The sequence below is a fragment of the Rattus norvegicus genome, chromosome 5 (genome assembly GCF_021556685.1).
Source record: "Rattus norvegicus strain SHRSP/BbbUtx chromosome 5, alternate assembly SHRSP_T2T, whole genome shotgun sequence".
In the NCBI taxonomy this organism is placed as follows: Eukaryota; Metazoa; Chordata; class Mammalia; order Rodentia; family Muridae; genus Rattus; species Rattus norvegicus.
The window spans coordinates 117056817-117083488 of NC_141538.1; the positions used below are offsets into that span (position 1 = coordinate 117056817).

At 39.7% G+C, this 26672-nt stretch overlaps 1 protein-coding gene across 1 annotated transcript; it reads right to left on the bottom strand.

Annotated features, from left to right (window-relative positions):
• Positions 1–575: 575 nt before the first annotated feature.
• Cyp2j3 (cytochrome P450, family 2, subfamily j, polypeptide 3) lies at positions 576–25259 on the bottom strand. Its single transcript, NM_175766.4, is given in 9 exon segments — positions 576–2865; positions 6252–6390; positions 7949–8136; positions 11460–11601; positions 13639–13815; positions 18486–18646; positions 19062–19211; positions 20828–20990; positions 25041–25259. Coding segments are annotated over 9 exon segments (1509 nt in total). The 5' UTR covers positions 25251–25259; the 3' UTR covers positions 576–2686.
• Between the last annotated feature and the right edge of the window lie 1413 nt (positions 25260–26672).

Sequence of the window (26672 nt, forward strand, 5' to 3'; positions counted from 1 at the left end):
ACAATTATTTTCAATATAATTCTTGAAGGGGAAGGAGACTGATACTTTATGCCACTTCCAGTGAAGTTACAAAAAATGGAGAGAAGGGTCGTGGGTGGAAATTTCCACTAGGAGTCACAGTGAATTGCTTTCTAAAGTTCCAGGTTCGTTGTGGTTACAGGATACTAGGACTCAATGCACTCATGGGAATAGAATGAGGTCCTGGTATTTCTATCTTTATTATACTTATTGTGTCAAGATTAGGCAAGGCCATGCTGTAAACGACTCCGTATTATATAAGCAGTAGTTTATCATGCTGTGTCTTGCTCTGAGATACTCCATTTTGCAAGCATATTTGACTCCACTTTGAGGATGTAAGACGACAGTGCAGCTGGACGGGTGCCTGCAGTGACAGCAGCAGTGAGCCACCCATGCAGTGCAAAGTAATGACTTATTCCAAGAACAAAACATGTGGCAAACTATGAATTTATTGGAGTGATTTTAGACTGAAGGAGCACATGGGTGTAAGCAATCTTCAATAAAACTTGGATAGTCTTTTATTTGGTCAAAGTTCCAGAGAGAAACTCAAAGACAGGTTTTAGGTAAGTCTCTTTTAATAACACTGTGAATAACACAGACAGGCTCCAAGGTTTAGATCTTGACAGCAACAGTAGCCTATGAGAATAAGGAAGTGTCTTGTTCTTGTAAGTTGCTATTGAGCAGAGGTCTCTAAGTTAATATATAGCTTATGCTAGAAGCTACAAATGACTGACAGGTGAAGAAAAGCTGTGGAGTTTCTATTCAAGCTGCCTTGCGTCTAGGCAATCAGAGGCTGTACTTGCTTTCCTGCCATGCTATGTAACCTGAAGAGGCTGTGTGCTCCAGGGGTCACAACTGGGGCTTCTGAGCACTTTTGTTAATAAAGGGAAGGACCCAGTTTGCAGGGAGCCTGGCTATCCAATGCAGCAGCATCTGGCCCTGTGCAAGAAACAGTTTTGAATGTCTGAGCTTACAGGCAAAAGAAAACTATTGGACACACCAAGCTAAGAAAAGAGGCCTATCAACTCCCTACCTGGATCCCATAAAAAGGTGGAGACCAAGCTCTGCAGTCACTATGGTCCTCACCAAGAATGTGTGTCAAAGACCGTCAGCCAGGGTATTCCTGGTCTATTTGAATGCTATCAGTCCATCTACTTGTTTGCCTGTCTGAATCGGCCATCCATCCATCTAACCCACTTCTTTGTCTAGTTGAAGTAGTGCCCTGTTTTCTCTGCAGCTGGACTCCGTTCTGAAACTTCACTCACAAGCCTTGATTCATATTGTTCCCACTCACACTACCATTGCTTCTCAGGCTTTCCACTCTCTGTTTGGTTTGCTATGGTATTATTACAGGGGCTCTGACCTTCCTATCAGATCCCCAGCTTTGGCTTCCCAGTCCTTTTCGAAACTTCTTAAATGTCCTGGCCTCTTGGCCCCTTTTATTACTCTAACACTGACACATACAGAGACACATTTACTGTGTAGTATCAAACGTGTGGTGTAGGAGTTAGCATTACCCATTTTCTGTAGATACCCTGACCTTGGAATGGAACCTCAGGCTACCCCACACAAGTGCTTGCTTGCTATCATGGTTTATGGTGCTGTTTCTCAAGGTTTTGCTCGAATCAGCTTTTCACTGAATCACAAAGTCACCAGTATTGGTGATTTTGTCTCTAACCCATTTAAATCTCTGAGGCCTAGCTTCTTGGGAACCAAAAAATTTTGGGGTGATGTCCTTCATTAGGCAACTTTGTTGTTTTAATAGTAAGGAGGTCAAATTTTCTTGTCAGTAGCTTACTTTATCATTGTTATTTGCCCTTCCTGATCACACCCATTGAAAAATGTTGTGCCAGGGCCAAGTATGTTCAGGCTAGTAACTGGAATGATGTAATCTTAGAGGCAAGTGACATTCATATCCAACATAGCCAAGTCCTATGAAAGAATGTTTCTGGACAAACTTCTAGTGGAGGATTCTAGGTAAAAAAAGTTAAATGGGTATAGGAAATCTTTCCTGAATCAGAATGCTTCCAGAATTTGTTTTTCTGTGGTTACTCCTTACCATATCCTGGGTCCAAGGTCAAGATCCTACTGCTATAAGTAATTCATAGAAACTGCTTCTATAGCACTTGCTTAGCCTGCCTGTTGGGAGTCATCCTGCCAGACTGACTTTCAAATGGACCACTTAGAGGCAGAGCAAGGCAAGGCAGCTATAGATCTGACAAATAGGAGAGCCTTTAGGTGGACATCTATACTGCCTTCACCGCAGAATCAGAGTAACTCTTATTTACTCCTTTTAGCAATATAGCTGAACTATGTCTGCAGTCCAGAAGCAAATGCACATCAATGAAAGGAGAAAAATAGGAGGCAAAGTAAAGGTATAAATTTTATGATCGTTTTTATGATTTACATAGTCACTTAATCCATTCTCCATGATCCCGTAATCATTTTCTTTTCTGGAAGAATCATTTTTCTCTGCAAGATGTCAGTCGTGAAGCTGTACCATTGAGCTCACAAGTGGCTTTCTACTTAATGAACCCATAACTTGATTCAATTTCCTTAGTCTCATTGCACACACTCCCTCAGTCATCTTTAATTCTATCCCCTCAATGTGAGCAGACACCAGTGTCCTCCATGCAGATGCCATTTCTTCATACTTTCCTCTTCGACATCACAGCCTAGGAATTGCGCAAAGGCGGTGACTGACTGGGGAAATGGTGACGGACATTCTGAATTGCAGACTAAGCTTCTCGTTGACCGGGGGCTTGAAGGTAAATTTTTGGATAAGAGAAGTGATAAAAATGAACAGCTCGGACCTGGCCAGTTGTTCTCCAAGACATGCTCGCTTTCCTGTAAGACAAAAAACAAGCAAAACGAAACAAACAAACAAAAATGAATTTACTCAGCCGCCAGTGGTACGTCCAGGAATTGGTGTCCCTAGCTACCATTTGAAGAATTTGAGTAGATGCTGGAATTCAAGTCCCACAAATTGTTTACTTATGTCTAGCATCTGCTTTGCCTCCTCCAAACATATGAAGTAAAAGTCCAGGATCACAAATTGAATGCTCTCAGGGACCAGGCCATCCTGGGAGAGCATGGCATAGGACAATAGGAGAAAGGGCCTGTGCTGACTGGGAGTGTGTGAACAGTTCAAGTGCTTTTCAAACTCACTTAACAAAGATAAACAATAAAGCAGATAATGGTGCAGCAAACAATCTGAAGATACATTTTAACCATTAAAAGTAGATGCTACAGGCAAAACTTTTCAGTACCTGTGTGTTAAATAGCCCGGACATTATAGTTTTCACCTGTGTGTTCAAGCAATGTATTTAATTCATCTTTGTTCTCTTCGTCTTCATCTTAAGTATGCCTAGGCATATGATGGGTAACTTGTTAATAGAATCAAAATCAACTCTGCTGTAAGTTCCCAAGATTCTTCTAGAAGAATTCCTCCTTCAGGATAAAACTTGACCTGAAATGTCAGGAACCCGAGCTCAGCAGCGGGCTCCCACTCATTTTCAAAGCGCTAAATCTTTCTCACTTGACAAACATGCAGTCTGCGTCCTGCCACAGCTCCATGGCTGGCAGTATTCACAATTAGCTCATGAGGATGAACATGCTTTAAAAAGGATGAAAACAAGGGATACTGAATTTGAAATCTTTAGAGTAAATCAAAGAATAGATCCAAGAGCAAGAGTCAAAATAAACCTTTCCTCCTTCCACATGCTTTATGTCAGTTGTGTTGCAATGGCAGCCAGCTAACCACCACTGCCTGCTTAAAACTGTGCTTGGGCCATTTCACCTCACATAACACACTTGAATTCCACCAGTATTAAAATGAGAGAAATGACCAGGCTTTTGTCAAAGTTCTTCCTAAGCATAGCTCCTCTAAGTCAGTGATTTGATGTACTGAGGTGCAAAGACTCTTGCTAGCATGGAGTTGCCATGTGTTTGGTCAATAAACAGGCAGGATTTGAAGTTTCAAGAATTGTGCCATGTGTCCTAATATTACACAGGTAAATAACCCTATGCCTACTTTCTTTTGCCAAGCAAAAAGTAGCTGACAATGGAATTTCCTTCATATACGGATGCTGCACATAGGAAGTTGAGAGAAGGCAGGTGGAACAGTAGCTGCATTCCAAAGGTCAGAGTGGGGCAGACAATATTGACAGCTTTTAGCAAACTGCTAATCCTGGAAACGTTTTCATTATGCCACACCAGTGTGAACATTTTTAGGCAACTGAACTTTTTTTTTCTACTCCATCAGAAAGAGATGTTGAAAGCAGGGTAGATCTCATCGCCCTCTTCCATAAGTTCCATATTATGTGTACTGACTCTTCAGTGCTATTCCAATCAAAGACTGCAATAATTCCCCTGCCCTTAAGTTCTGGTTAGCCTTGTGGCTTGAATAGGTCACCGGAATGCAGCGGAAGTCATGATGTAACAATTTGTAGCCTGAACCTTACCAGGCCTGTGTGTCTCTGTCCTCCCCTTTGGGATATTTTGAACAGACAGCTGGTTTGCCAATGGGAAATATGGAAATAACACTATTTTGTTCAGGTGAGGTCACAGCAGATTTTCATGTAACCAGCTCAGCTTTTACACATACAAGATCACTTATCTCACCTGTATACATGAGAATGATATCGGTAAGCTAGTAGATTGGGATCACTTGTTATGCAGCAAGACATTGGTACACATGAATTCAGTGAACTTTACAGTAAAAGGAATTGTAACAGAGGAGGTGAATTACAATTTAGTTGTAATGGAGATCAGGTCTAAAAATAGCCCAAGTATGCTAATACATATTCTTGGAATATATTGAATTTGTCTACAGGAATAAAGAAGATACCAATCCATTTTCTCTCTAATTATAGACGAATAGATTCTTATGCATGAGACAGTGTGCTTGCTAATGAAGTCTATAAAGAAGAGGGTATAAAGTAATTCCTAATAGCAAGGCATCTGTGAATCACTTTGTGTTGCTCTTTTTATTGTAAAGCTCATAAAGATGGGAAAGTCTTTTTATATCGGAGGAGAAGTGAAATACCTGGGGGAAGAATACTTCATTCAAACTCTGAAGAAAACAAATCTATTTCACTGTCTCTTGCCTGAGAGATTTCTTCTGCCTTTCAGTCCTGCATGTCTTACAATCTCTATGACCGGAGTTACAGTGTTGCATGGTGACTTGTCTAGAAAATATGCTGTTGTAATAGTGGCATAAATGTAGACGTAACCAACCACTACACAAGTGGACTTACAACCCACTCCGTGATATGGAAGCCACACCTAACACTTCTTGGATAGCCATGAACAATAGATTAAATTGGGCACAGGCCTATAAGAAAAAGAAAATTCTACTGTTCTGCTGAAAGAACAGAGCACTAAAATGACTCCATATGATATTCTCTTATCCCTTTAGGTTCGTTCCTGGCTCAGCCATCATAAGAGAAGCTTCCTCTTGTAGTGGAAGGGAACTAGCACAAACACTCATAACTGGACAAAGTGCAAAGGCTAAAAGATTTTTTTAAAGACTCAATTCTAAATGGAATATCTTCAAACCCCTACCTTCAAGACTCAGAGTACTATGTAGAAGAGGAGGTCAAAAGGTGACAGGAGCTAGAGACGGGATGAATGACTCCAAAGAAAAAATGTCTTCCAGACAACAGAACTGATGTAGTTCCATGCCACAACAAATGGCTGCTGGTCTTTACCTTTGTATGTGTTTTGCTTGTATAATATGGTTTCCTAGTTTTATGGGTTTGGGTGTGAGTGTGTGTGTGTGTGTGCGTGTGTGTGCGTGCGTGTGTGTGTGTGTGTGTGTTTCTTTTGTTCCTTTTTCAAATCTTTGTGTATGTTTCTCTGTGTGTGTTTCTTTTGTTTCTTTTCAGTTCCTTGTGTGTCTTTCTGTGTGTGCTTGTGTGTGTTTGTGTGTGTGTGTGTGTGTGTGTGTTTGCCTGTTTTTTTTAATTTTCTAAAGAAAGGAAGAGAAAGAAGGGGCATAGAGTATGTGAGAAGGTAAGGAGGGCAATGGACAGTGGAGGAATTGGGAGAGAGGACACTGTGATCAGGATATATTATATAAAAATTTTAGTTGAAAAAAAGAAAGATAGATCCACAATAGACATGCTCATCTGGAGACATCCCAACTAGAGCACAGAATTAGAACTAGAGCAAAGAGAGGAAGGAAAATATATGGAGGAAGTTTGAATTCTCTCCTGCACATCACAACTCACCCATTGAGAAAGGCAGAAAGGATTCTCTCTTCTTAAACTGTCCATTCTCCAAAAAGTGCTCTGGGTTGAAGGTGTCCGGGGTGGCCCACTCTTTAGGGTCCCTGTGCAGTGCAGTTAAGTTGGTTAGAATCATAGTACCCTAGAAATGATGGCAGAAAGTGACGACTTAATGAAAACTCCCACAAAGGTGATTCTCAAGCTCCAAAATGCAAGATACTTGATCCCTGAACTTCCCCATTCTCCCCAACTGATTTGTTATTGTCTGATACACTTCAGTCATTTACAAATGTAGGTGGACTATGTCTCATTAAAGGATAGATCTACTTTACTAAAAGTGGCTAGTATAAGCCTGATATGAAGACTTAAAAGCATCCATGGGATGATGAACCTGCTACCTAATTAAGACCATAGCAGCTGTATGGTAGATCTCCTTCATCTCTGATTCTCCATTATTTCCGATACATTATCAAAGAGATCACACCGTTAGTCAAAGACCCAGGAATGTATGAAAAAGCATCCCTATCAAGGCACATATGACACAATATCCAGAGTCACCAAAGTGAGCCATTTCCTGTTGTTGCTTTATCCTTCCACTCTTACTGGTTTTCCACCATAGTAGTCTTCGTTTATGACCTCAACCAGACCATTCATGTTTTAAGGCTTCTTGTTTTGAAAGGAATATCCCTCCCCATTTCAGCACATGGTTAATTCTTAACTCCCCTTCAGTCCCCATCTCCAATATATCTTCTTCCAGAAGCAGCACTGGTGCTTTTTAGCTGTCGTTCTTCACCCCAACTTGCCAGCATCACAGAGAAACAACATTCTCTCCTGTGAGTAGTCCTCAGAGATTATAAGCAGGGTCTCTCATTATTCAGGTATCCCTAGGCCAGACTCAAACTTTGCAGGTGTTTAATAAATATTCCTTTGATTCTAGATTCTATTCTGAGTGGAAGATTATATATATATATATATATATATATATATACACACACACATATATATGTGTGTGAGTGTGTGTGTGTACGCGCATGCGCGCGTACATGTATGTATAATTCCATCCTTATACCCATATGGAGCCTATGATTGGGTGGAATGAATTTTGTAGGAACTGAAGCTGTAACTTGGCTAGGTAATGTGCCTCTATTGTGGTAGAAAGTAAAATCAGCATTGAAATAGGCCTATCTGTTTCCAGGCTATGGTTCTCTGCCTCCTTTGAACATAGCCATTTATATTTCTTAGTACCCAGAGTTGATGTGGGTCTGTGGAAAAGGTTGGTTTGGTTATTTGAAGATAAATCAATGAACAGAAGAAATACAAAGAGCGTTGGGAAAAATTCAGACCAAACTTCAAGCTATGAATTGCTCAATAGTAAAGGGAATAGTAACCACAAGGGTAGCTTTCTGCTTCCACAGCAAACGTCCTTTGCCACCACTAGAACAGAAAGATGCTGTGTCATCCCTTAGCAAGCAAAGCCATGTTTGGCCTAAATACATCTGATCTAAGAATCTTCCTTTCTAGATTCCTCAGAATAGATTTGAATATCCGCCGAGACACATAGAAAGTTTTAGCAAAAAAGTAAACTTCCTTTCTCATTGAAATTATTTCTTAGGTCAGCAATTCATGTCACTTTTTAACTTTAGGCACCCAGGATGATGGTAGAGATATACTGGAGGATTTGAGACTGGGAAAGTGGTTACCTTTGGCAAGTTAAATCCAGCCAAATAGGTGTCAACTGCCACTTCCCTGGGAACATTAAAGGGGATGATGTTGCCTATTCTCTGCACCTCGTGAATGACGGCGTTGGTGTAGGGCATGGAGTCTCGGTCTGCCAGGTTTGGCTGTCTTCCTTGGCCAATCACTCTGTCAATCTCAACCTGCATTTTTTCTAGGACAAAACAAAACAGGAAATTCTATTAATTTTAAAAGTTCAATGCTTTTTTTTTCTAACAATATAGTAGCTGTCTCTGAGACCTCATCTGCTTTTATTTCATCTTAGCATCCAAGATATAAAGAAATAAAAGTTTCCTCAAACCTTCAGATAGCTTTTTTAAAAATAAAACTGTCAATTCAATAACTTCCTTCGAGCTGACAATGTAATCATAAAATATATAAAATATATAAAATCTGAACTAAGTATCTTAGGTATGCACACAGCACTATCTTGTCAGGTTCCTACAAACAAGCACCGTTCACTGAGTGGGTTACAAAACAGCATGAATGTATTCTTTGTAGTTCTAGAGCTTGGAACTCCACAGATCAAGACACTGTAAGTTTCCTTGCCTGGTAGACAACAACTTCCTGTCTCATACGTGTTGTATCCTCATGCTACCAAGGAAAAAGGAATCTCTCTGGTACTTCTTTTGGAAAGGCACCAATCTCCTGAATAATCACATTGAGATTAGAGTAGAATATGAGTTTGGCAAGGAGGACACAAACGTTCAGACTGCAGCACATCTTTGAAGTCTAATATCTAAGGAGATATATGTCTGTGGTCTGTGGACAGCAGTGTTTTGCTAGACACATCCTGGTGAAGATTCTTACATTCTTTGAGATTCAGTTTTCTTTTGGGATTAGTCTGCTTCACCTTGAGGCTGTTTTGAGAGTAACACAAACGTTTACAGTAATAAGTGATTGATTCTGCAAGCTGTCTATCAATATGACTCCTCTTTCTCAAGAGTAATAGAGGTGGAACTAATTTTGTTTGATTGTCTGGTTCTACAATTCATTTTAAATGAACTTGGAACTTTGTGCCCTTTACTATTACTTTACTTGTGAAAATTAATTTCATACAAATTTTATATAATGTAAAATTTATTGCTATTACCATGATGGCTTTTGAGGCAGGATTTCATCTATATGGCCAGGGTCATTTGAACTGTTTCAAATCTGTCAAGTATTGAGATTAATGGTATGGACCACCAACCACAGCCACTTTTCTCACCACTTTTACCTCAGTAATTCACCAGCATTTAATATGTTCATGTTGTTGTACATGTTATTGCTCAAACTTTATTTTGTGAAAAGGTCTCTGTCCATGTTACAAATAATGTTTTCCCTCTCTGTGTATTCTAATTCTATGTGGTATACAATTTGACTATTATTTCCATTAGATAGTAGAGTATTTGTAATTTGGGAACCATATTTTTTAAGTTAGAATAATTCCCTGAATTAATGGGGCATCAGACTTCATTTTCTGGAGAAGATGGTGCGTGACTCAGTGGTTAAGATCACTTCTTGCTTCTTCAGAGGACCTGTGCTTGGTTCCCAGCACACATATGATGGCTCACAGCCATCTGTAACTAGAGTTCCAGGGATTCTGATTTTTTTTCTGACTTCTTTAGGTACAAGACGAGCATGTATTATACATACTCAGGTGAAGCACTCATATACATTACATAAATCAAAAAATTAAAATGAACTTCTTATGTCTGATTAATTTTCTTTTGATCCATATATATTTCATACTTTATTTATTCCTGGCCCATGAGTTCTCTGTTTTTTACCATCTCTTGACTATTGTGCATGTTGTAAAATGAACATGGTTGTAATTGTATTATTTAAATATGTTGGCATCTTATTTTCAGGAGTCAAATGTTTAATCTAAGTGAGTTGATTTTAAATGTAAAAAAAATGTGGTCTTAGGCTAGCTAGACGGCTGACAGTGTTGAATTACCTAGTGACCTGAGTTAAACCTTAGGGTCTACATGGTGAAAGAGACAATTGATTCCTGCAGGCTGTGCTATGACTCCTATACTTGTGCCATGGAATTCTCACACATCCCTTAAAATACAACAAGAAAGTTGTATAACATTCAGAAAAAAATTCATTTTAAATGGTGATTCAAAATATATAATAGGTAAAGATATATACATACTAAGTACACATTTTATATTCATAAAAAAAGGTTACTCTGGGGAGATAGCTCAGTTGGTAAAAATTCTTCCTTTGCAAGCACGAGAACCTAAGTCTGGTCCCTAGAAGCTATATACAAAAGTCAGTTGTGATGGCAAAAACTTGTAGTTCTAATATGCTGGAGATGCAGAGAGAAGCGGACCCCTGGGACTCAATGGTTATTTGTTGAATTCCAGGTTAATGAAAGAACTTATCTTTTTTTTTTTAAGTGAACTATGCTTCTGAAGAACTTGGCTTGTGGCCTGAACATGCATATGCACATAAACTCATACATACATGCACAGAGAGTCACTCACCCAAAGATGAAATAAAGATTATGGGCAAATTTGACTTCATCATATGGGCAGAACTCTTGCTCTGTTTGGTTTTCAAAATGTACTAAATTGACTTTATAAATGAATAAACTGTGAGCTACAATTTAAAATAGGAAATGATTCATGGAATAAAAAAGCGATCCTAACAAGCACCTGTTAAAATCTTCTATATGTAGAGGAAGAGAAATTGTGAGACAGATAATTCTTTGTCATGGACAACAGGCAGCGAAGTGATGTTAAAGTTATATATAAAGCTCAGTGATGGAGGAGCATTATTCCTCTCTGGAGGAAGAAAGTGACAATTCCCCAGTCAGTAAATTCCTGGAGAAATGGGAAACACCTTAGACAGGTGGAGCCTTGCAAAATTCTTCTAGAGTTGGCAGAAATTGGAACAGTACATTGTTGGTAGATGGAAGACCCAATGTCATGACTTAGATGCAGGAATAAGGAGAGCAGCAAGATAGGACAGGCAACACAGGAATGCGGACAGGCAACACAGGAATGCGTACAGGCAACACAGGAATGCGGACAGGCAACACAGGGATGCGGACAGGCAACACAGGAATGCGGACAGGCAACACAGGGATGCTACCACGCAGGGTGGGGAGGGTGGAGAATGGGCAAAGAGAAGCGCATCACATGACTCCAGAAACCAGACTAAGGCATTTCCAGGGCAAATAGGAATGTGTTGTTAAAAACAAAGGAGGGAATCTATGGATACTCTGAGGTAAAGTGACTCTTTGCTGGAACTTACCACATTGTCACTTCTCTTCTTTGCTTTGTTCTAAGTTCAATTCTTTATGAGATGGACCCACCACAATCCTGATCAAACATGTGGAGAATGTGCCCCTTTCCAAGTGCACATTACCTCCCAGGTACTCTACCTTTTCCTACCCCTCCATGCCATCTTCTAGTCCCATTTGAACCACAGATTGTAGAAGCATCACTCCACTTTGTCTACGTGCAGTCAGCACACACTCACCTTGGACTTCTGGGTACAGGGCCATGCAGAGCAGAGCCCAGCGCAGTGTAGTGGATGTTGTCTCTGTACCAGCAAAGAAAAGATCCAAAGTACTGCAGATGAGGTTTTCTTCATTGAAACTTGTAGTAGTCTTGTCTGGGTACTGGAAAGGCAATGTGTGTTTGTTTATTCAGAGGTTTTGAGTCAAGACCTTGGGATAGAGTTTTGAAAAGTGATATTCCTTTTGGTCTTCTCATGAAGAATTTTCCTTTCCCAAGTTCTGCAAGCTGTCCAAAGCAGTATGGCACTTGGGTTGATGAAAATCATTATAACTATTTTCTTCTGGTTAAACATTTGGAAAACCTTTGTCCAGTGATAAGAAGATGGGATAAAAATCATATTTGTCTTCTAGTATCAGCCATATCACTAAGTAAATATATTGTCTAGGGTATTCACTCAACCTGCTTTGTGTCATGTTGATAAAATGAGAGTATAAAACACACATTAACATGCCATTATCAATATTGTGAGATACCACAGGTACATAGTCAAGGCTCAACAAATGATTTTGTTGATGCCAGAAAGAATCCAATCAGCTCTCTTTGTTCACTGCTTTTCTGATTTCACTGGTAATCTTTTCTAGTTAAGACTTTTCTGTTTATATCAATTATTTTTATGACATAACATCATCTTCATCAGCTTACTCTAGAAGTATAAATTTGTTACAATTGCTCTTAATATTGATAGTTTAATACTTGTATGGGACAAGTAATTAGTTATCTCTTCCTCTGAAGACAAAAGTACAACACTGCTTTTATTAATATTATCAAAGGCAAGTAAAAAAAAACCAAGAGGATGAAAAATTTACTATTTGGCCTCTGGTCAGAGGAGGGACCCAATTTATCCTAGCTTACACCACTGATCCAGTAATGTGCACCATTAGGATACCTGGTGAGATCAAGGCTGTATATTTTGTGATATGGTTTGGATCTGCAATGAAATTGCACAATTACTACTGGCTCATGTTTTGAATTCTTGATTCCTAGTAGTCTGAAGTATTTTTTGGAGGTTCTGTAATATTGGGGGTAGGCAATATCTGGATGCATCCAATCACTAAGGGCATGGCTCTTAAAGTTATATCGAGGCCTTAGATCTTGCCTTGGTCTCTGCTTCTTAATGTGTCATTATGTGACTAGACTTCACCATAGGCATTTTGCTACCTTGAGCTTAACTTCTCTGTCATTTCTTCTTTGTAGTGATGGATCCGACTTACTGACACTGTGAGCCAAAATAAATCTATTTTGTGCTCTTTTTGTCAAGTATTGTCATAATGGTGCAAAAGTAACAACCCTAACAAACTGGCTGCTGTCTAGGGTCTTGTGTATCACTGGATGTTTTTATGGGAGTTAGAGGGCTTCATCTAAATCTTAAAGTTAAACTTCAGCATTCAGGTATATTTTGTTTTATCTTGCAGAGATGGGTGGGTAAGATGCAGTCAGTAACTGACCCTAGACCAACTTGTAACAAAACTGGCCTCTGAAGCTTAATTGCTACTTTTGTTTATTATGCAGCTCATTCACATATGGATAAAAGCTAAGAGAAACGCATAAAGATAGTGTCTAGCATTGTCATGGTCTCCCACCAAATGGCTTAGACCTTTATTTTTAATGTCCCCAATAATCCTAAATAAATGCAATTGTATACCTCTTAAGTACTATATCCTTTCCATTTAATTTTCCTGTAGTGTGCCAAGTAATTATCCTCAGATGTCCATCTATTTATTCCTGTGCATATTAAATAATACTCCATAATAAAGCTTGTATGTGTGAGTAATTTTCAAAAACAGAGATTATCCTGAAATATTCTTATAAGAGGTAGCTCCAGGTTCATAATCAAAGAGATGAGATATAAATGTGGAAGTAGTGATCAGGGAGAAATAGATGCTGTTGTCCTGGCATTGAAGATTAAAGAAGAAGACATAGCAAAAAGGATCTGTGTCCTGTAGAATCAGAATTGAGTTCTCACTATTTCCACACAAAGCTTGCCTGAAGAACAGGCATGCAAGGATGATACAGTGCTGTGAGGGAACACATCTGTGCCATGTCAAACCAATAAGGAAACACATTGTAGGATCAATCAGAAATCATTAAACTGATGCTTCTTCCACACACAGAAGACAATACTGCAGCATCTTCCCCACCTTTGCCATTTCCTTGAGGAAAGCATCAATGAAGTCCCTTGGCTCATCTGGATCCCAGTCTCTCCGGTGATTCTTAATAATATCAGAAATAAACAACTTCAGTTTTCTCCAGTTGCTGAAAAGTGTTTGGTGTGATCCAGGAAGATACTGAAGTATCCTTGGAAAGATATTGTAGAGCTGATTGGGAAAAATAAGACAGTCATGAAGACACATGGTGACACATTCCAAAACAGTCTTGTATTTCCCTTTTGTCTTACAGTGGGACAGTGGAGCCATCTTGACTCTCTCTCCATCGCCCCACCCTCCACAGACATTTCAGTTTTACCAGCAAAGGACTTTACCACCCTAAATGGAACTGAAGAAAAGGCTCCAATCATAAAACTAGGTGATGTGATTAAAAGAGAACATAAAAAGCAATTAACTGTATATATTCTTGTTAAAATCAGAATAAATGAAAAAGCATGAGGATAGTAAGGTAGACACCACTGCAGAACGGGTTTCTAAAGATCTGCATTATTTTAGAGATGTCAAAAATAATTATCCCAGATGCTGAATGTTTAAGGCTATCAATTTTATTTAGATTATTTTACTTTATGTGTATGTATGTTTTGCATGATTCTGGTGCCTGCAGAAGCCAGAAGAGAACATTGAAGCCCCTTGAACTGAAGTTATAAATTGTTGAAAATCACTGTTCAGATGCTCTAAAACTAAGGTATGGTCCTACGTAAGACCAACTAATACTCCTAAGAGCTTAGGCCATCTCTGTAGCCCCTACAATAATCAAATTTTAAGGCAAGGACTAAAGTAACAGGAAATTATAAAAGTCTTTTCAATTTATAGTTGGGGATGTTAAATGAGAATATTTAATAAGTTAAAACAATAAAATTCAGATAACGATAAACCATAAAATAATGCCAAATTAGTTCCCAAAATTTAATAATTCAAAAATACTATTTAATTTTAATTATGTATATGGGGTACAATTAATTCATAAATTTGGGTGCCTATGGAAGCCAGAAACATCTGGTCTCCTGGAGTCACAGACTTTGTGGTTATCCAACCTGAGCTCTAGGAACCAAATTTGGGACTTCTTCAAAATCAGTCTCTGCTTTTAAATGCCAATTGATCTCTCTTGTTCCTCACATCTTAATACTTTCAATGAAGGGAAATAAGTGTTTCAGTAGAAGGGGAACAATTATCATATGTAGTACAGCATTTATAGCTAATTGATGTTGGTTTAAAAGGAAACTTCCAAAATAGAAGCACCTGAGATTTGAAAATGAAACCCGGAGAGTGGTTTTCTAGATGACGTCTGAGGGAAAGCAGAGCAGCCCATGCTTAACACATGGGATATCTTGAATGAGGAAAAGAAGAAAAGAGGGTTAGACAAAAAGAACAGTCCTAATTAAGAAGAGAGAGCATTAAAGTTTATGTGTATCCAAGTGTATTGTAAAAGCTTACAAAGTTGGAGTTCTGGGTAACATGATGTGCTAGAAGTTGCTTGTGAGAGCCTAGTAGCAAAGACTGACAAGGAAAGCAGATTCTATCCCAAGGGGAAATAGAGGAACAGCTTGGGAATCCATGGAGGGAAGGAAAAGATCCTAGACAAAGAAGAAGAATACGCAGGACACTCTTGAACCAGAGGGTTGCCTTGGGGGGAAGCTCAGAAGCCTCTTCTAAAGGTCTGGCATCAGAAGGTTGGCAGTCAACCTTCTACAGGACAAGCCGATAAGTGAGGCTGCTAGTCAAACTGATTCCTTTCATTAGTGGGTCAATGGAAGAGAAAGTCCCATTTTGTCCTGATTTCCACTTGAAGTGGAGTACCTAGGTGACAATTTGTCAGAGAATGCATTGCTAGAAACTGAGCCACCCAGAGGCCCGAAATCATGGAGCACTCATGGATCAGAGAATCTCAGATTTTTCTCTCACTGTAGCCTTTGGGTGAGGGTAGATCTAGAGAGATGGTTATGGACAGAAGAGGGAGCTAATACTAGTAGGCCCAAGGGTGGCTGATAGCAAGATCCTGGATTAGGTTGGGAAGTGGCTAGGGAGACTCCCTACCCTCAGTGGGCAGGAACAGAGCTCCTCAGCAGCATCTGACCCTGAGTGCAGTAGCTCTGAGTCTGAGGTCAGCAGGTTACATGCACGCTTCAGCTAATCTGTCTTTCACTACTGTTGAGCAAGAGATCTCTGGAGTTTTAGGGGTATATAGGATACCCACAGTGCATTCGACCAGCAGGGAATCGGAAGCCCTGGAAGTATAAAGGCAGTTTGTCTGGATCTCACAGCGTACATTCATCTCCATGCTGTGATTTCTTCTCCAGCTCCCAAAGTACTTGGGAGATACCCTTTTGTTAAAGAAACACCCAGGTGGTAAGATCTGAGGAATCTCGGGATGGCGAAAGGTTATGCCTACTCCATGGAATGCAAAGCTAAGTGTGGTCAGCAAAGGCTCCTGATATGTAAATAAGACACATGGTGGCTGTGTTCTGACAATTCTGATAGACACAAGGCATTTACCCATATAAACTCAGCAACAACACAAACCAAAGGGCAAGCAAAAACCCATACATTATATGTGTGTGTGTGTGTGTGTGTGTGTGTGTGTGTGCCTATGCTCACATGACATGGTACATCTTTGGAGATTCAGAGGATAACTTGAGGGACATGGCTCTATCCTTCCATCATGTCAATTCCCAGAATCAAACTCATGTTGTCAGTCTTTGTAGTAAGGGCCTTGATATGCTGAGAAATTTTGCTTTGCGCACTTAATTTTACTTTCTCTCCCGTATTTATTCATCTAATTATGAATATACCTTGCCTCACTTTTGGCACTAGGATTTCTTTAGTTTAATTTTCATTTTTATTTTGCACTCTATGCTTTCCTTATTTATATATTCAATTTATCTTACTGGTTTTAAAATAATAATTATATTTTTAAAATAATACTTATATTTTACATTTTCTTCCTGTTCTTACATTTACTTTTGAACATTTTTATTATTGATACATCTACTTTTTTCTCTGTCCCCTATTTTAGTCTTACCCAGTGGCTAACATTCTTTCCCTCCCCCCTTCTCCTTTTTTCCTTTAAATTATTTCACCTATTCTTGTCCCTTGCCCCATTTCCTTCAAGTATCTCATTCACTTATACATACATTTAACAGTGCATTAAATTAAATAACTTTGAGATGTTATAGCACACTCAGTAGTTTTAGCATTGTTTCCACTCTTTGGCTGTTGGTGATATACTAAAGTGCCCCAATTCAATTTATGTGTGTTTTTGTATTTTGCAAGACACAAAGTTGTTGCTTCAGAAGTTTGTTTTCATCTCAAAGACTAATACTGTAGATTAAACTTTGAAGACTAGGTAACTCCATTAAAAGATCCTCTAAAAAATTCCAGAAATGGTATCCACACCAGTGATTTCAAAAACTACAAGAAACATAGTAAATAAAGGAAAAAAGACTCCTGAATTTTCAAGGCAGGAAGTTAGAAAGGAGATCTGGAGACCTAAGTCGGGTGAAAATAGAATCCAGTATACTTGATAAGAGAGCAAACTGAGGGAGAATGGGAGCAAGCTCATTTTCTGAGAGGAAACAGTAAAATCATAGTGGTACATGTCTGAAGATATCATAATGACAACCATTGTTATTTAATTAGTTAAAAAATTTTAAAACTATAAAGTTGACAGAACTCCATTGTTCAAGAGCAACTCTTCTATTTCAGAAGGAAATTCTAGCCCATTAGATGTTGTAACCAGCACAAATATAACAAAGACACTCTAAGTTTGCTCCATAATTCCAGGTCAGAGGCAGTAATAGTAGGACACATGATATGTGGCTGGATGTCTGCTGACCCTTGTTGTAACTGATTCTTACGTGTGCAGTGGTCACAGTTATATTTTTTCTGTTACATGTTCTTTCAGTTTTCAAAATTAAAGCACCATTTTTAGTGAAAGAGTTAAAAAATTAATAGTGGCATGCAATTGATATAAGGAAAAGTGGTCCCTTGAGAACACATAATTTAAACACATACAAATGTGTACACTCCCTCACATATCTTTATTCCAAGGTAGCAAAACAACTGGGAAGCATGTGGGTAATCTTAGGAGTTAATTTTCCTTTAAAACTGTCTTACATGTATAGGAATAAGGCTGAGAGACTAGTAATTTGTGGGAAATATTTGGAAGATGCTAATGATTGAAGGGACAAGAATTTGGACATAGGCTTCCCCAGCTATGGGTGATGTTTGAAGAGCAAATTTTATGCTATTGTTTTATAAGATTCACAACATCAAGTATTAATTGAAATAAAAATAGGATCCACTTTTGAACTTTTAATTAGTTTTTTTAATGTGCTGATGTAAATTCAAGACAAATGAGTGACTAGATTCAGATCAACACCAGCACCAGAATATCCATTGCAATATTCTTAACATCACAAGTTTGGAAACAGCCCAAAAGCTCTAACATCAAGGCAGGATTATTACCAGAAGGTCATACATTTTGCCAACCCTAGTCTTAGTTAACAAAAGTCAGCACACACAGAGGAATGACAGAGAGCCTGAGCTGGAAATAGGGTTAGTTTTCAACAACAACAACGACATTTACACATGCAGGTCATCCTGCACATGTTGGTACTTTGTTTAAATATTAAAAATATTATTTTCATGTACAAGTTTTGAATATTATCAAAACACTGACATCAACAAAGATTTGAATACACGTATTAACCTCAACTTTATGATATTATACATTACCTGAAAAAGCTCTAAAATATAAAAAGAGGAGCCTGTCTGTTTGAATTAGTCCTGAGTTTGAATTCCTGAGATATGAGCGTGCTTACCTGGCACATCATTGATGACTCCAAACACATGGCCTCATCCAGTAGCCTCAGCATCTCCTGAAACTGACTGTCATGGTACTCAAAGCGCTCCCCAAAGGTGACAGAGCAAATGATATTAGAGACTGCTTTGTTGATATTGAAGTGAGGGTCAAAAGGCAGTCCTGGAGGTGGGAAAAGAGAAACTTGGGCCATTCAAAGATATTTATGTTTGTATTATTTATCTATAAAGAAAACAATCTCTCAACTGCTCCTTCCCCTGCATAATTACTGGAGAGAATGAAATAATGGATGGGCTCTGGCCACAGCACATGCACAGTGCTGACATGAACCAAGGTTTCTGTCAATGGCTGTAAAGTCAGACTGGTGACGAGGATTTAAGGTCAACAAAGTGATTAATAACCCATTTTATTTGCTAGGCTTCAGCTCTCTAGGTCGAGGTCAGAGCTATAAGTTCACTGTTCAATCTTCAGTGCCTAGCCCAGAGCAGGCCCAGGATAAACTCTTAGGCAATTAATAAAAATTTGCTCAACAAACATAAGACCACAGCCCCCTACACCTGCACTGTGAAATGCCCACCTCCCTCATCTTTTATGGCCTCCACAAGGTGGTAGGCTTCCTCTTGTATTCGCTGCTCTAAGCTCTTCTTTCCTAGTCCAAAGTTCCTCAGAGTCATCAGGGCAAACCTCCTTTGCTCCTTCCATGTCTGGCCACTGGAGAAGATCAATCCTGGAAAGAAGAGATTCCACATTATGTTATTATAAGTCTCATTTAAAATTTCCCGATGAACTGGATGGACATGTGTATGGTGCAAAGAAGAAAGGTCAATAAGCACTTGGCAGCTATCTAGAGAGACAATCCCAAAGCAAGGGAACTGGTATTTACTGGTTACTTACAACAGCATTCCTTGCATATAATGGGATTTAGTGCTTTCAGAAAATCCATGTGCTTATTAACAATTAATGAAGGCCCATTCATTCTACCTGATGCAAAAGCTCAGACAAAGGCACAAAGCATACTTTATAAAGAAATATAGTTATAAGAGAGCAACTTTTATTCACGTTTCAGTTTTCTCCAGATCTGAAGTCCATACTCTGATCATACAAGTCTAGAAGTTCATGTTTGTTCGGAATTGGTTCTAATGCTTTGTCTTAATTCAGCTCCCAAAAGTCATGCTTCAGCCTGAGGGTCTCTGCCCCCCAGATGGCTTTGATTGGTAGTAAAGAATTGCCTTACAGCCAATAACTGGACAGGGAGACAGAGGCAGGATTTTTGATTGTGGCAGCAATGGACAGAGGGATAGAGGGAGAAGTGGAGAACTGCCATGGCTCTTGGAGCAAGAGAGATGAGATTTAACAGCTGCATGACAGAAATTATCCAACAATGTAGGTGGAAAGAGAATGTGGCTCTATGGGAGGGGCGGGGGGTGCCCAGAAAGTAACAGGGCAGCAAAGATGAATTATAGATTTAGAAGGTGTTTAGCCAGGGATACCAGAGGGGAGTGTGTGAAAGCTGCAAGGAATTTTAAAGTGGCCAGTTATTGAGATAGGAAGACCTATTAAAAGTATCTCGTGAATCTAGAGAGATCTTGCAGGGGCATGGAGGTGCAGTGTGTGTGACCTGCTGCTATCCAGAGCAGTTAACTAATTCACTGCTGCATATGTTAAGTTGAGCAGCAGGAATACACTCATGGATACAACAAGACACATGATGTAAGAAAGTTTTGTGGACAATGTTCTAGCCAAAACATACAGTAGAGTGAATAAATGACTCAAGAAAGTAAGAAGGGGGAGTATCCCAAACACAGAGAGTCTAGAGGCAAGGAGGAAGATCGTTCTGGCATAATCAGTGTTCACCAACTATCATGGCATGTGCAATAATGCCATGCTTCCATTAGTTTTGTAACTTTCAGAGAAATCCTCAAATCCTTTTGCCTATCTCCATAAAATAGTCTGATATCGACCTTCTGATTATTTTGGAATGATAATGCGTATTCAAACCAGCCTGTTATATTATTGGCCAGAAGGCTAAAGACCCCTTAATGTCATCACTTTAATGATTGTATTTGAAGAGTTATAAACAAGAAGAGTATCATCAGTAGGAAGGTGATTCATCTGTTTTTCTAGAGCAGAGGTTGGGAGTGGGAAAAGGGAAGTGAGAGCACAGTGTGTCTGACTGGGCTTACTACCAAAGCATCAAGAGTCGGTGTACAGGACACATGGTTTCACCCTAACGATGTTTTCATTCAGGAAATGTGGCATCCTGCTTCATTTACAGATGGACAGGAACTTTTACCATGTGACAAAAATTATAAAAACACACTACATATTGATCAAGAAACTTACCATTTTTGTTAAAGAGATGTTTTCGGAGAAGAGTGACAGGGCGATTCAAAAAATTGTGCTCCATTTGAGTAAAGATTTCTTTGATTAAGGGCATGCCAGTTACAACCACTGAAGGAATGTTAGCAAAATCCAGGCTTAAAACATTCCCATATTTCTTCACAAACTGAAAAATATTACAGCAGTCACAACTTAGCCCATGTCTGTGTGTCCAGATATGACAAATATGTATAAAGCCATTGGGACTAATGTAGGAACTGTGAAGGACAGGGAAGCAAGCATCTTCCTTTGTAGAAATGTTTAGAAACTTTTACTCAAAATGCTTTAAGCTCAATTTTGATACACACTAAGAATACAAATTTCCCTATAGAAAACCCCAATAAATTTAGCAAGTCTGGATTAGGTATGCAGCTACCCAATGTCACTAGGAGAAGGCATGAAATATGGGTAGCAACAAATAAGCGAATTCTCTAACTGAGGCATTTTGAATTCTAATGAAAGCAAGATTACAGTTTGCACGACAGCCCAGAGGTCAAGGAAGGTCTGTGCATGCTTGGTATAGTTTTATAAACATCCCTGTTTAGCCAGAGAATGCCTTTAAACAGCTGCTATGCAGAGAAGATTTCTGAGTAACTAACTCTATGTCATTTCTTCAAGAAGATGTAAGTGAAGTACACATAGAAATGTACATCAGTTTTTAACTTTATCTTCATGAATGTCTCCTTGAGATTTTTAAGCCTTTCAAGAAAGATTATTGACTATGGATAGTAGTGACGGACAAGTTCTGGGAATAAGTGAAAATTTGGTTTAATTTAGGAGGGTCTTAACTGGTAAGGAGTACCACGGTGGATCTCTGTTGTGGTTTGCCCTGAAGTTATCTGTATTTTGATGCTAATTCCATTGCCCCAAGGACAGCTGCCTAATCAGTACTCAGAACTCAGGTGACTTCACCAGAACCACCTCCCCATTGAATTTGTAAAGTACAGGTGAGGGGCAGGTACAGGATAGAAGGAGGCCTATCATTGGAGGAGAAGGAAGGATGGGCGGGAGAGACGTTTGAAGGAAGAGGAAGAGACTAGGACAGAAAGGAGGAGAGAGAGAGGAGAGGGGGAGAAGCCATTGCAGGTGATGTTAAGATTCTGCTCTGTGTATTTACAGGTTGTTATCAATGTTCTTAAGGGATGGATGGTACTGGGCTTTGTATGTTTAAGTGGGCAATTATATCTTCCCAAATGGGTCAAAGATTATTGTGTTGTGTGTTCTTTTATGTGAGTATTTGAATGTAGGAAAGTGTGCGGCTGGGATGTGTTTCCACCCAGATATCTAGCAGATATCTTGGGACACCTCGGTGCAGACCTAGCGGGGTAAAAGACAACTATAATTATTAACTTTTATATTTTTACAACAACAGATCTCATACTTATTCTTGAGGGAGAAACAGCATCTAAGACAGTGGTTCTCAACCTGTGGGCTATGACCTTTCACAGTGGTCGCCTAAGACCATCAAAACAATTATGAAGTAGCAACCAAAAAATGTTATTCTTGGACATCACCACAATATAAGAAACTGTTATAGGATCAGAGCATAAGGAAAGTTGAGAACCACTGTTCCAAGACAAGGTAGTAAAGGCAATGAATGTCTTCTTTCCATAGTACAAGCTCTCTGCCCATGTATATTCCTAGCTCAAATATGAAACAGTCACTTTTATCTTACCATCCATCAAGATAGAGAGGTCAGCTAATTTCCTGGACTTCTAGCCTTTGACTCTCAAGTGTGCCAGATCTGTCTGCAATTGCTTCCTGCGGATTAAAAGCTGCAGAGGGCCCCCCCAGAAGACATTATAATGCAGAGCGTACTTTCCATTGTGCAACGTTGTTAGTCATGCAAAAGAAGTTCTAAAGTGATTAAAATAATAAAGTACAGAATGATAAATAAAATAAAAACTGGACATAGAAAAATAGCAACAGACTGAAATGGGAGGTATAAGACGTAGCAAAATCAATAGCAGACGAGCAGTGCAACCATTGCAATAGCCTGCAAAGTTCAAACAGCAAGATTCAGCAGAGTCAATGTTCCAAATAAAGAAAAGTAAGACACTTAAGATTAGTGAGACATGGCACTGGGCCATATATGTGACCTTGAAAGACTTCACTGATTTAAGTTCTTAAACCTAAGAAGTGTAATCTGAACTTGGTTTCTTTAGCATTTTGTCTGAGCTCCCCATTCCACAATTACCTGGCAAAAGCCAGGCGTGCCTGACTCACTTTAAAAGGGGCAGCTTGCCCCTTCCTCACTCTCTTGCTCTCTTGCTCTTCCTTTCTTACTCTCACTCTCTCCCTATTCCCTTTCCCCCCTCTCTCCATTCCCTTCCCCCTTCTCTCTACTTGCTCATGGCCAGCCTTTACTTCTTTACTCTCTCTCTCTCTCTCCCATTGTCCCAGAAAAACAAGAGGCACACAGAGGCAACAACTCTTCCAGAAAAATAGTGTGCCTGTGTATATGGGGGAAGGGGGATGTAGACCATGAAATGTGTGAATAGCTAAAACTTCTCAATTTGGCAAAATAAAAAACTATGTAAAAGATGCAAACAGCATAAAATCCTCAAAGAAGTCAAAAAACAAATAAACATCATAATCAAATTGAAAGCTAAAGCAAAGGAAAAAATATTGAAAGCAGATGGTGGGGTCCTTCCACTTAAGGGGAAATTGGAAATTATTTCTCACCAGAAACTACAAAGTACAGAATTAAGTGGGAGGACATCTAAAACCATTAAGTGCTGCAGACTGGTAATCAGTTGTCAAAATTAGGAGAAAAACAGTGTGGGAATGAGGTGAGGAGTGCATTCTGAGGTAGGGCAAAGCTAAGAAATCTCCTTCTCCCACAGCCTCTCTCTGAAAAAACAGGGAAAGGAAGTGCTGAAGGTCAGATTGGAAACTGAACACGAAAGGCAAACAAACAAACAAATAAACAATAAAGCCAAACAAACAAAACAAAAAACAACAAACAAACAAACAAACAAAAAAACCACCCCAAAACGATGGATCTGTAGGAGGAAGAGTAAGGAGCAAAGACAAGAGACACTTCTGCCTTTAAGTTCCAGCTGCACAGGGCACTGAAGACCCAGGTTAGTGTCTGATGTGGTTCTCGTGTGTGTGTGTGTGTGTGTGTGTGTGTGTGTGTGTGTGTGTGTGTGTGTGTGTGTTTAGACAACAACCTAGAGAGCTGTGCTATAGAGGGGAGACAAGGTCCTCCACAATTTGTAGTTGTTTGCCTTGAAATAGTGTTAGCAAAGTCTCAGCTGCATGTGTGCATTGAATAACTGAGTAGATGCCTGCCGGGAGGGTGATACAAAGATATACAAGAGATACAATGAAAGAGCTAAGAGGAATAGAGAGGCAATTATTTGGAAAGTATTCAAGGAACACACAGGGAAGGCAGAATAAAAGAAAAAAGAGGTCGGGAAACAGAGGGAAAACATATGGGCTGAAAGCCTCAATTGGTAAAAAATAATCAGACATAACCACTCTTCACAGGTACTGGAAAGTGACAGGGATAATCACACAAGGCTGGAGTGTTCACTATCTAAGCAGAGAAGATCACTGTAGATAATAAGGAACATTGGGAGAAAAGAGGGTCATAGAGCATAAGGACTTGTGTACTCTGTATACATAACAGTCTTTCCAATACAGGGCGGGGGTGGGGAGGGGGTTCAAGAACTGAATGGAAAAACAGACGACTCCTAGTGAAGCTGGAGACATCTTTCTCTGGTGTTGATAAAGTCAGTAAGTGAGCAGTCTGCAAAGGCGCAGAAGGATCAAACTAGGCTCAAAAAGACAAATCAGAGAAATGATATGTACACAGGTCAAGAGAGGAACATACTTTAAAAAAAAACAAAACTGGACGGGTATGTAACCAACATATGAGACATCCCATTTCTTAAACCACCATGATGTATTTATGAAGATAGATTATCATATCGTCAAATCTACCCTGACATATTTACAAGAATTAAAATCAGAATATGTTCTCTGTCCATAAAAATCTCACTAGGAATCTTTCGTCGACAGATAACAGGAAAATCTACAAGTGTTTGTAATCTGAACACCTTATCTCTGGGTTAGAGGGCTGTCAGTGTTAGCCTACAGCCAGGTCCTCCAGTTTCCAGTGCCAATATCCAGTCCCAGGACACAGCCAGACACTGTTGCCTCTTCCTACCTGCTGAAGGGATAGGTGTGGCTGTTTAGGATCCAAATGGAACAAGCAACCCACTAAGGGCAGGCGCCAAGGCCCTGGCGGGTAGTTCTTGGGGCGCCGGTGTTTGAGGAAATCAGCCAGGAACAGAAAGGTGACAGCAGCCAGCAGCAAAATCCGGAGATGGAGCACGGTCCAAATGGCCCCTAGTAGGGAACCCGCTGTGACAAGCATGGCTGATATTCCAGCAGGCTCTCAGGGGAATGAGAATCTGAACTGAGGCTGAGGCAGGTCCCCAGGGCCACTTCCTGTAGCTTCTAGAATGGGCCCGCCCTGTGATTAAAAACCCCTGGTCCCTCCAGGGCCCCGCCCATCTGTTCCCTGGAGACTCCTCCGCCCAGCTCTGTTCACTCCAGCCCCTTTGGCTCGATTTGCTTATCTGCTCCCAAAGCCACAATAGAGCGTTGTCCCCAAGAGCTCTTTCATTTTTACCCAGTCTTCTCCAGGACCCAAACATTCCCTTGGCCCCGCCTCAACGCTCTCGGTCACGCCCCCTGTCGGGGTTGGGGTGGGTTGGATTCCGGGAAGAAGCCACTTGAGCTTGTCTAGGCTGGCTAAGAACTTTGCTCTTGCACATATATAAAGTCTTTATGGTTCTCAGGCTTGTGCTTTGCATGTAACCCAGGGAATATCATGTGTATCTGACCTCCTGTTTTATAAACAATCTTTCACCAGTGACTGCAATTTTTGGAAACAGAAACAACAGTATCATCCAATGCTTCTGGGCTGTAGGCCAGAAAGCGCTCTGGCCTCTTTATAAAAGTTCACCAGCTTTGACTGTGCTATTCACAGTGAATAAGTGAATCCACAGATTCTTCACCAAAAGAACTTCTTGGGCTTGTGCCCCGCCCCCCCACCTCCTGCTCCTTTTTGTAATGTTAAGAGAATTGAAGGAGTGGAAAGTGATACATTTATATCACTACTGTTGTAGGTCCTACTCTTCCCCAAAGTATCCCCTTCTGCATTTTTGGCCATGTATTTTCCATTATCCTCTCAAGATTTGCTCCTTCCCTTTCTCCGTCCCATTTCTAATCCCTGGCCAGTTTACTCATACACATTTTAATCTAGGCTGGGACTGCGGAAAACAAACTGTATTTGCCTTTCTATGTCTGGTTTGTTTCACTTTACATAACGATGCTTGTCCTCTCCCAGCTCTTCCATGAGAACCTCCAACCACGTTGGATTTCCAGGATGCAATTTTCTACCCTGTGCCACATACATGAGATCCTTAAACCATGTAGCAAGCTAGACATGAGTAGATAGTAAACATATAGATATACATTCTGCTTTCAAATTTTTTATTGGGAAAAAAAGATAAATTGAAGTGTCTACCTTTCCAAGATCGTAAGAGGAAGCCAGAAGAATAGGAACAGAAACTTAGCAAAGCTCAGCTTGTGTGTATTCTTTAACCCCTTTATGATTTTTTTCTTTTATTTAAAACATATTTTTCTCACACATTATGTCCTAATTATAATTTCTCCTTACTCTACTCTTCCCTGTTTCTCCCAATAAGTTCTTCCCTCTGAATCTACTCTTTGTCTCTCAGAAAAAGAACAGGATTCTAAGAGACAAAAACTAGGGTATCAAAGTTGAACA